Below are 12363 nucleotides of genomic sequence, written 5' to 3'. Positions count from 1 at the left end.
TGAGCGGCCGGGCTTTAGTAGAATAAAACACATAACAAACATTCTAAACATATATTAATCTACCAAAAAACCCTCGCAGTGGGTTTTTCCACCAGCACGCTGTTTGCTTCTAGAACCTTCTGACCGAACTCCAGCCTGAAGTAGTCCAGATTCAAATACTCCCCTTCGTTTGCTTCTAGAAGCAACTTCTTCACTCTATCTTTGGTGCTCTCCACGAAGACTGAGGCCAATTTCATCTCGATTTCTGCGTTTCTCACACCTATACAGTATGATCTGAAAAATAATTTAATAAATTAAATTTTTAAATCACAGGCTCTTAATATATGTTGGAGAATAGGGATGATGACAGTTTTTTTTTAAATTGTATATAAATTAAGAGTATGCTAATAGTAAAGCAATTTTGTAAAAGTAACACGATATCTGCGATCATTACTTTCGGAGCTACAAGGGTTTAAAGGGTTAGATTTTCGGCGCTGTTACGGATCCCTGAAAAACGCTCCATACAAAATGGCACGATTTAGTGACGTCGTTGGCTCGCTGATCGTTAGTTTTGTATGGGCTTTCAAACAAAATTACTAATATCTTTGTTATTTGTGCGTTTATGTTTATAGTTCATTTATTAAAAAATGTCACATTTAATGTAAGGAAGCTAAAACTGTACGAATTTTCATCTAATTATAACAAAAGTTTTATAATAGATTTTGTAATTTTATAATCTCATTTATTTTGCAAATGTCCAGACAATCTTTGATTTTATATATAAATTAGTTAACATTGACCTTATTTACCCGAATCTATCATAAAAATCAATATATTCAAACCTAGTCATCATCCCCATTAGATAGTAGCGCCATCTTACATTAATTAGAGTAACTAATTAGGTAGCGATATCTGTTAGAAACGTCAAGGACGTGTCGTTTATCTGTCGGTTGTTTGTCTGTGGACATCTGTCAGTTGACGATCTCTGAGAGAGCTCGCGGTAGATTTCAAGTTGATCCAGTTGAACGCTTTAGCTGAATCTAGTCAGTTTAGCGGTGAGTGAAGGAATTCGGTGAGTCAGTTATCCATATAGTGAGGCCATTATAATAATAGCATTGCTAGTTACTTAGCTGGAAGGTGACATGAGTGGAGAAGGGGAGTATTAGTTAACTGTAAAAGGGCCCTTTAACCCTGCCACTGGCGGTTGCCAGCCCGTAATTTCAGTCGTGACTGGCTTACGCTAGTTAATCCTGGTTTACATCTGATAGTACCAGCGCTATACTAGATCAATATTGAAGTTAGAGGGTAGAACTATACTTAGAACCTGAGGCAACCGTTATCAGAGGTAGAATTTAGTTTGCTCCGCCGATGTATACATTAAGTAATAAACTTAATACATATCAGTCATTGACACGAAAACACAAACGAACTTTTATAAAAGTGTCTGTCCAGACTAGTCTTTGAAAAGGCTCAACCGATTATAATGGGAGTTTAACTGGCAGATAGAGGACCTTATTGAGCAACGGAAAAGCCACTTTTTATACCAGAAAAATCCTTTGTTCCAGCGGGATTTGTGAAAACTGCATTACACGCAGACAAAGTCTCGGGCGTCCGCTAGTTTATAATATAAGATGTAGCTACCTTGATGCTCGACCCAACACTGCAGTCATGGTCAAAATTTCCGTAGCCGCTTCAGCAAGTCGGCGTAACTCTCTGTAAAAAATGTATAAGTTTAGTTATACATGAATACCTATTCATTTAGAAATTGTGAGTTATATACACTTTGCTTTCATATTTTTAAACACTTAAGCATAAACCTAACGTAACTATTTCGTAATTATTTCTATAGATGAGGAAGGTCATTGACGTAAATTAGAAATAGAAATGGCCCGGATATACATCCTTGAGGGACACCACTATTTACAACAGCTCAATTAAGCCGATGTTCATTTATTTTATACTATATTAGCTAAATCAGCAGCAAGTTATAAGCTTTATTCTTAAGTCTATAGCATTGTCGTTTCATGATGCACAAAATCAAACGCTTTAGATAAGTCACGCCAAACGCAGAAAAACCTAAAAACCAGGAAGCATTCATAAAATTGAATTAGTCGACTTATCAGATGATGAAATAAAATGAAATGATGAAATGGAAATTCATGAAAGTGATGAAAAACAGAGATGACTTACGTGTGAGCGTTGACGACGTCGGTGCCGTGCCGGCTCATGAGCGTCTCGCAGGTGTAGCGCATGCGCAGCACGCAGTACTCCAGCTGCTCCGACGGCTTCTTGAGCGTCGGGTGCAGGTGCTCGGCCAGGTACAGCGTCAGCTTGGGCTCGTCCTTCTCCTGGGGACAATGTTGTACGTTTATGACGTCATTATGTCTCTAAAGGACTTTGCCCTTCATCTGATATCAATACTACTTGTATTGATATCAGACATAGCTTAAAGAACCAACATACATAAAACAAGGGCTGTATAAAAACACATATTTTTGTACCTAAAAGCATTTACAGCAATGAACATAAATAGTCTAAAGTGTGCATTTAAATTTAATAGTAATTGGAATAACGTTAGCATTGAATATTTTTTCATGTTTATTGAATGTTTGATCATTTAAAGTCTAACTTGTGCTTTTTAGTCTGAGGCAGCTAAAAATAACTGATGATCTTCAAATCAGTGTAATGTTCCTAGCTACAAATCTATCTTTAATAACGATTTAATTTCATCACTCGATAGCTCAAACAATACGTCAAATATCGAAGATTGTGTCAAAGAACTAGATAAATGTGCAAATGTTATTCAAAAAGTCAGACAAATTTTAAAATTAGTATTTTACATTTATGACCTTTTGATATCTGCTAATTATAAAATAAATTGAAACCTTTGACGTAACGAGTGCGGCGCCAAGTATACCAACATTTTGAATTTGCAATTCACGTCAAACGTACCTGATGCCTGTCCTGTATCATCTTCTTGATGATGAACGACGGGTTGAACAGCGGGTTCCGTATCTGCCTCACTTCGTTGGCCATCTCCTTGCCCGCGTGGTGTATGCCATTGAGAGCTGGGAACAAAATTAAAATTAACTTCTTGAAAGAACATGGACATTTATATACAGGAGAAATAAAAATGGACCATAGATTGATCCTTGTAAGACCACTTTTTCAAGTAAGCACTACAACTTTTCTGCAATGCATACCTTTAAAATTATCCAAGTTAAGTGGAAAGAAAGCACAACAGTCTTAAAGAATCATTGGGCTTATCATAAGCTTTTAGAGTCAGCATACCTAATCGAATGCTATAGATGAATCACAGATAATAATAATAAGATATATTTCAAAAACACCCTTTTTACATAACGTTTGTATTAATCAAGTTAATCAAACGTCGGTTTTGAATAAAATTACCAAAAAATTGTGTTAAAAAAATATTTCTCAAGATAATATTTTACGACTTTGTCGACAATCCTAATGTACATACTTATGCTAAATTACAGCTTTCTAGGTTCCGTTTTCGTACGTACTTACGTTCGGAACCCTCAAAATCAGTTTTTTTTTAATTCACAATTTCATCTGATGGCAAGTGACGATGCCATCTAAGACAGAAGCGGGCTAACTTGTTAGGAGTAGGATGAAAATCCACACCCCTTTCAGTTTCTACACGAAATCGTAAAAACGCTAAATCGCTTGGCGTCTTTACCGGTAGGGTAGTAACCACAGCCGAAGCCTCCCAGCCAGACTTGGACCAATAAAGAAAACCTCAATCAGTTCAGCTGGAGATCAAACCCAGGACCTTCGTCTTGTAGAACTTACCAATATGCATATTGACGCTTTCAACGGTCTCGCCCCTCATAGCTAATGACCTCATGTCCTCCAGGAGTCGGAGACACTCCGCCTGCTTCTCTACCCCTGGGATAGCCAGCAGTTGGAGCAACTGACTCTGGGCGTGCTGTACTATGAAGTTCCTGCACCAACAGAATCCACAGAATAAAGAATGATCCAGAATGAGTCTTTACAAGCAGCGTGGTGAAGACGGTGAAACCTTAGACCATTAAAAAGAATGGACCTGTTTCGCACCCAAATTCACCAACAAACGTCTGTCGTTTTTTGAGGGGGACTAGGTAAACTCACACATCGAAAACATTTAACACCGTTAAGTATATTCTGTGTCCATACACTACACACAACTATATAATTGACTCGCAATACACACACGCGTAATTTTTATAAACGCGTTAGATCATTGATTCTTGATCTTTGACAGAGGGGTAACGGTTTACGAGGCAGGTCCTTTCTTTTAAATGGTCTAAGTTCACATTTCATACATTGTTGCGCTCATTTTGAAAGCGGCGGCCACAGAATAAAGAACGATCCAGAATGAGTCTTTACAAGCAGCGTGGTGCAGCTGGTGAGACCTATAAAAAACAGACGTCACCCGTCTTCTTGACATCCGCAAATGCAAACATTTTTCATCATTTGTATTTCAAAATTTAACACTAACAACAATTACGTAAATCAATATAATAATCAATAATTACCAATAAAAAAATCTTCTTCTTTATCAACCCATATTCGGCTCACTGCTGAGCTTGAGTCTCCTCTCAGAATGTGAAGGGTTAGTCCAATAGTCCACCACGCTGGCCCAATGCGGATTGGCAGACTTCACACACGCAGAGAATTCTCTGATACGCAGGTTTCCCCACGATGTTTTTCCTTTACCGTTTGAGACACGTGATATTTACTCGTAATTTCTTAAAATGCACACAACTGAAAAGTGCATGCCCTGGACCGGATTCGAACCTACACTCTCCGGAATCGGAGGCAGAGGAGAGGAGATTCATTGGGCTGTCACGGCGGCTCGGTTCATTATCGTTAGTAAAAGTAATTATAAAATTTTACCTTTTTACTTGTAAAATAAAAATGTCGCTTACTATAATTTGACGGTCATTATGTCTATTTGTAACCCCCCCCCCCCCTGGTGGTCCCCTAGCGGATTTTTTCAACACCTTTAGAGGAAAATGGCTAGCCATTTTTTTTTTAAATTTTTCTTTAAATAACGTCAATTTATTTTCTTTTAAGATATCTATTTTATAAGTGTTGTACATTTGGTACATTGGTTGGTACATTTGAGGGGTTTGTTTTAAATCTTACCACATATCACTAGGTGGTTGGAGGGGGTTGAAACAGTTGCTTAATTGGTGACCACTCACCTGCACATAGCAATCTCGAGGTCCGCGTCGGGCTCCAGGTACCCGTCGAGCAGTCCGGCGGTGAAGTAGTCGACGCTCTCGCTCGCGTATATCTTAAGTAAGGTGTCCCCCACCGTGGCGCGGATCGTGGGGATCTCCATTAATGGCTTACCTGACAATTGTATTAAAATGAACCTTATTGCTAGGCACGTAAGGTTTGTCATTGGGTATTTGACTTTTTTAAACTATTGCATAATTTATAGTGTCCCCCCACCAGGTTTTTTTTTATTCTTTACAAGTTAGCTCTTGACTACAATCTCATCTGATGGTAAGTGATGATGCAGTCTAAGATGGAAGCGGGCTAACTTGTTAGGAGGAGGATGAAAATCCACACCCCTTTCGGTTTCAACACGGCATCGTACCTAACTAGCCACGGCCGAAGCCTCCCACCAGCCAGGCCTGAACAAATTAAGAAAATCTCAATCTGCCCAGCCGGGGATCGAACCCAGGACCTCCGTTTTGTAAATCCACCGCACATACCACTGCGCCACGGAGGCCGTCATAAGATTATAAATAACGTTCGTTGTTGACCACAACTGACATTAAGATGTGGAAATTTCCTCTTTTGAGCGCCTCATTTTTCATGTGCTAGTAACACATCTAACAGTATTTAATATCATCATAACATATCTTATAGCAGAAAATCTTTGTCTATTACCATAATTTTGGTCTTCTGTTTCTTAATAGATAATCCCAAGTTATTACTAATCCGCTCGCTAGTTCTTTATTAAGGTCAATGTCACGATTTACGTGTACCGACTCACCGGAAAAGAACCTGGGCCTCAAGTAGTCCATGCACGCGTTGAGAGAACCCAACAGCCTGCTTCTAGCCAGCGTGGCGGTGTACAAACGCGACGTGCCGAACGCCTGTGAAAGAGCCACCTCTGTGATCTCGTCGAGAGGCGTGGCTGGAAGATTATTAACCATGTTAATTACTAGCTGACGCCGCGCGGTTTTACCCGCGTGGTTCCCGTTCCCGTATTAATACGGGGATAATATATAGAATAGAATAGAATAGAAATCATTTATTTGTTAACACAACACATAACTACATAATAACTTAAAACTAATACATTTACATCGTAATAATAACTTAAAACTAATACATATATAGAAAATATGTTGTGCCAAAAAAATGGACCTGACTCAGCTAAAATTTGCTGTGAGTACATCAGTACCCACAACGCTGGTATTCTGTCAGACCCTTAGGAGGGAAGAACAGAACACATAAAATAATTATATCACTAATAAAATAAAACAAAATACAGTTTAAAAAATACAGTAGTGTAATCTCAGAAGAACAAAAAAAAATTAATCTCAAAAGCTAGCAAACACAAAAAAAAAAATTTAAAAAAAAGGAAAAAAAAAATATAGAATTAATTGTTTATTATTAATTAATTAATAATTGCCACAGTCTGCTTTTTGGCAATCTAACAAATACAAGCGAAAAAATAAATAATTTTATAAATATAGCCTATAGCCTTCCTCGATAAATGGGCTATCTAACAATGAACGATTTTTTCAAATCGGACCAGTAGTTCCTGAGATTAGCGCGTTTAAACAAACAAACAAACTCTTCAGCTTTATAATATTAAGTATAGATAAGTAATTAAAAAAAAGTAAAACACTATAATTCAGAACGAACTATTTGTATTAAAAAAATTTCAACCATATTTTAACCCTATAGGGATAGAATTTTGAAAAATATTTCTTTTTGAAAAATTTAAAGAACTTTCCATACAAACTTGACCCCCTAGGTATCGTATATCATTAGGGTATTAGGATATACTATATCCTAACGCGTACCCAAAATAAAGGGTTCTGACTGACTGACTGACAGACAACAAAGTGATCTTATTAGGGTTCAGTACAGGACCCTAAAAAATGTAGGAAGGTATAAAATTTTAATAAAAAAATTCAACCGACTTCCAACTCAAAAATTAAACTACAAAGCAAAAAATACATCTCACTTATGTGCTACCTTCTGATCTGTTTGAAGGCGGTGCCAAGCCAGTGATGTTTTAATTCAAGCCGTATAAATTACAAAATATCTGTGGTTCTTTCAGAAATGGCTTTAATTAAAACATGACACTGGATTGGCACCGCCTTCAAACTGATCAGAAGGTAGCACATAAGTGAGATGTTATTTTTTGCCACTATCACTATACTATCACGGCTATCACGGCATATTGATAACAAAAAGATACGAGTACGACATTGATATTGAGGTACAGGACCCTAAAAAATGTAGTAAGCTAAAGATCGCCTTACCTGGGGTCTGGTGGAAGGTCACAAATGGCCCCGACTGGCTGACCCCCTGCGCGTTGGGGTGCACCAGCAGCGTCTTGAACCTGTTGCCATCCACCAGGCACAGCACCAGCAGGAACCCTGACGAGTCGTGGCAAATCTTCTCACCAGTTATATGCCAGATACCTGATGAAGATCATTTAAAAATTATGTATTGATTTAGAGCATAGATTAATCAACTCAGCAGAACCAGCCTTCCGAACCGGTGGTAGAATGTTTACAAATAGTCAACTGACGTGTCAAAAGTGCTTGTAAACTGAGCCTACTTGAAATAAATGATTTTTGAATTTGAATTATAGAAAAACCTTGTATTTATTCCAATTTAGCCCGCTGCTGTCTTAGACATCACAACATCATGTTTTTTTTTATTATTCTTTACAAGTTAGCCCTTGACTACAATCTCACCTGATGGTAAGTGATGATGCAATCTAAGATTGAAGTGGGCTAACTTTAACCTTTTCGGTTTCTACACGACATCGCTTCGAAACTCTAAATCGCTTGGCGGTACGTCTTTGTCGGTAGGGTGGTAACTAGCCACGGCCGAAGCCTCCCACCAGCCAGACCTGGACCATTTAAGAAAATTTTAATCTGCCCAGCTGGGGTTCGAACCCAGGACTTCCGTTTTGTAAATCCATTTGCATACCACTACGCCACGCAGGCCGTCGAAAATGTAAGATCTCAGCCAAAGGACTTGACTTGACTTTGAATAAAAAAAAAACCTCTTGAATCCATTGTAGCACTAGTGCTAAAATCCGCTTGCAACAATCTTTCAGCTATCTTCTCTCGTATGCATAAGTTAATGGTCAAATCCCCTGACGTCATGTCTCCGATGAGCTTTCTGTAGTCGTCTGAGCTTAAGCCTTGTTTGATCACATTCAGCCCCACCCAGTGGTCACTTATTGTCTGTCCGAGTTTTAAATCTGTAAACAAGGAATACAAAATTAGATCTGGGCGCACAGCAGTGTCCCTGCCAAGTCGAGCAAAAACGTCGCACAGCCGTATACACTATTCTTGAAGCAATTCAAGCCATTTTGAAACCCCCATAACTGTGTTATAGATGAAATCAGAAGACTGAATTTTAAGTACCAAAGCAGGCATTGTATCGTCGTCATCAACCCATATTCAGCTCACTGCCGAGCTCGAGTCTCCTCTCAGAATGAGAGGGGTTAGGTCAATAGTCCACCACGCTGGCCCAATGCAGATTGGCAGACTTCACACACTCAGAGAATTAAGAAAATTCTCTGGTATGCATGTTTCCTCACGATGTTTTCCTTCACCATTTGAGACACGTGATATTTAATTTCTTAAAATGCACACAACTGAAAAATTGGAGGTGCATGCCCCGGACCAGATTCGAACCCACACCCTCCGGAAACTGAGGCAGTGGTCATATCCACTAGGCTATCACAGCTCTCAGGCATTGTATAGACATAGTATATTTCAAATTGAATATTACATTGAATATATGAATGAACATTAATAATGTATATTACATTAAATTTGAACAAGTGGTTTAAGAACTATAACTCTTAATTTTTTTATCTATACTGATATTATAAAAGTAATAGGCTAGCTGACACTTTTTTCAAATGGTCTTAAATAGTTCATTATCGTTCTAGTAGGCTGAATTTATTTTTCCATATTTTTTTGAGATTTTTTTAGTTTTTAAATATGTTTTTGACAATACGAGCCAAAATGCCTAGTACATCAAATTTGTTAGTGAAGTCACAAATAGATGACAGCTTTGTGACATTTGGGAAATTAGAAAAAATATGTAATATTTAAATTAAATTAAGTTTTATAAGAAATCCTTAACTTTCAGTAATTGATATTGATATAATTCAGACCATTATTCCATGAAATTAATATTGTTTATATTAAATTTGATATGACTACCCTATTGTTATGTATGGTAGTTACACTAATTCATTTATTTATTTAAGTTACCTTTCCATTATAATATTTAACACATATCATAGATAAAATGTCATAATTATTACAAATGGAACCCTGTGAGGGTGTTGTAACTACAAAGTATAAGTAAATTCTCACTTAACATAAGTAGAGAGGCGGATTTATTGATTTTCGGTCAAAAAGTATTTTCACTTTGTATCAGACTAGCATTCACCGCACGGTTTCACCTGCGTAGATCCAATCCCCGTTACACATTACCAATATAAGAAGCTACATTATTTGTGAGTGCCATAGGCTTTATTTTATCCCCATATTCTCATGGAAACTGGTAATAGATAAAATATTGTACCTGTCGCTATAACGTCTAAATAACGCAAACTTTCCGTATAATTCATCGCCAAACCATTGTCTGTGAGGTTTAACGGAGCACTGTACATCCCTGTCCTTAATAATGCATTTTTCCGATCATCCGCACTCTTTTTAGGGTCCAAAAACACTTTTTCCAACGCCGCAACTCTAGCTTCTAATGCTGCGGACTCTTCTTTATTCAAAACTTCAGGGTAAGCTAACAAATCTCGATTATATATGGAGACGAAAACGTCTTTCATGAATGGTGGAATTTTTGCTTTTCTACGTTCTACCCGTTCAAGTACTTTGAGATCTTCGAAGTCGAACTTCTCCTCTTGTACCTGAGGCTCCGTAGTTGTGGATGAATTGCAATTTGATGCTGTAATCTTGAAATTTCTATATACATTATTTCGTATATTTTGGTATGGTATATTAAAGATTTTACGTGCGACATTCATTTTTAAAAGACACCAACTTATAATTATGAGATAAAAATCAATGGTTTTATATACTATATGGTTAAATATTCGATATTTTTCTTATATAATAAATATTTTTGTTCTTTAAATTTAGAGGTTATTTTGTTATTATTGTTTGACTTTGACTTTGACAAATGACTGATTGATAACAATATTTTGACATGAATTTTGATATTGCCATATGAAAAAATCATGTACCTACATGTTATTAGATTAAAATCATTAAATCGGAGATTTTGTTTTAACATTCAACATAATTAATATGTGCCATTAAAATATACTATGCTATTAAGACAATAAAACCAATACAACATTCACAATACAAAATACGTTATACAAATCTATATTGTTTATTAATAGTCCTTTAATTTTTAGGCGATGCAATATTGAATACCGACCTCTACATTTATTTATTTATTTATATCTCATAAAATAAAGGCCCCTACTACCTTCTTACCATACTACTACTATTTGTTATGTTTAGTAGGTTTGTAAAGTGATCACTTCTTATGGGAAGGTAAACCGCTTCGTAACGTAACGCATTACGGCACCACTCTGTCTGGCTTCTCTTTCTCACATGCGGTTAAGCTAAGTATCACTTCTGTCGAGCCTCTGGAGATGTACATTTTTTTAATTTTACATAGGGTATAATATGGATTTTTATGATGACTCATACCAACACTCATATAATAAAGATACATTATTAATACCTATTTAACATACAGCTATTATGTTTATAGTTACATAGAAAACACTAGCAGTGCACTGCCAGAACCTCGTGGTTTCACCCGCGTAGTTCTTATTCAGTGGCGTAGCTTGCCTTTAAGGGGCCCTGTATCAAAATTAGTTGAGGGGCCCAATAAACGAGTAGTAAATCCCGAAAAATGTCTTTACTTTTTGATTTACCTGAAATAAACTAAGAAAATACCTAAATATCTAATTTTTAAATCTTTGATTTCGAACAATTTGGAAAAAAATGATCGCTTTTTAGTGTTTTTACTTTAGTAACTTGTAAAGTGAAACTTTATATGGCCCAATACATATAGACGAGCAGCAAATCCCGAAAAATCTCTTTAGTTTTTGATTTACCTACCCCTAACTCTATCACCACAAAGTAAAATTGGTACCAAAATGTTCGTTGTAGCTATTATCGTAGGAACATTGAAATAAACAAAGAAAATACCTAAATATCTAATTTTGAAATTTTTGATTTCGAACAATTTGGGAAAAAAAGATCGCTGTTTAGTGTTTTAACTTTTGTAACTTCTGAAGTGAAACTCTATATGTAGTATTTTATATGTTTTTTTTTTGGGAAGCATTAGATTAAGTGAGATTGTAGATTACAATATTTTGCTAATTATTGATTTCACACGTAAGGGGCCCCTGTAGACCGGGGGCCCTTTAACATTGATTCGGCGGTAGCTACGCCCCTGTTCCCATTCCTATGACAATACGTTCATAAAAATATTTAGCTGTTACTTCATGTCGTAGGTATTAATGTCTTCTTAACAATAGATAGGTAGGTAGTAGGTATATACCTAACTTATAAACTTCGTGGTAAATTATTTATTCATCTCTCCACTAGAGTCAAACTTCTCAAACAAAGGGTCGTTGCATTTGTCCTAATTACATAAAAACGTAAAATATAGGAAGTAAGAGTAGTAAATTCATAATAACAATAGAAACATTTTGAATTAATATTTTTTATTATTTGGCCACACTGATTCTTATTTAGTGATGTGAAAGTTGAAATGTTTTATCGATTAATGTCTATTTGATACGTAGGTATAAATAAATCAAAGACCTTTATTTAAAACTGAATAACTACCTGGCACCTTGTCAAACTTTCTATTTGTGAAATAGTACTTAGTAAATTATTTAAAACCACAACAATGTTACTTTTTCCAAAGATTTTATACTATTAGTTAAGTCACTAGCCCGTCAAAACTGAGGCGAACAATTTATGTAAATTTTCAGGGTCTCATCACGTCCTGCTACATTTGTGCAATTCGAATGTATTTGCAAAAAAAATAGTAGGTACATAAATATTTACCATTATAGTTTTGACCATTGACCATTATAGT

The 12363-nt window shown here is 36.3% G+C and overlaps 1 protein-coding gene across 1 annotated transcript; it reads right to left on the bottom strand.

The window, feature by feature from the left end:
• Positions 1–37: 37 nt before the first annotated feature.
• LOC112055649 (uncharacterized) lies at positions 38–10412 on the bottom strand. The gene is made up of 10 exons (XM_052889527.1): positions 9802–10412; positions 8258–8458; positions 7503–7664; positions 5996–6139; positions 5193–5343; positions 3796–3947; positions 2932–3047; positions 2170–2327; positions 1621–1692; positions 38–273 (listed from the first exon to the last, which is right to left on the bottom strand). Exons 1-10 carry the CDS (start codon positions 10256–10258, stop codon positions 60–62), a joined length of 1827 nt encoding a protein of 608 aa, XP_052745487.1. The 5' UTR covers positions 10259–10412; the 3' UTR covers positions 38–59.
• Between the last annotated feature and the right edge of the window lie 1951 nt (positions 10413–12363).

Source organism: Bicyclus anynana, chromosome 26, assembly GCF_947172395.1.
Source record: "Bicyclus anynana chromosome 26, ilBicAnyn1.1, whole genome shotgun sequence".
NCBI classification, from domain to species: domain Eukaryota; kingdom Metazoa; phylum Arthropoda; class Insecta; order Lepidoptera; family Nymphalidae; genus Bicyclus; species Bicyclus anynana.
The sequence above is the reverse complement of the archived record's forward strand: the minus strand, read 5'-3'. Positions and strand labels throughout refer to the sequence as shown.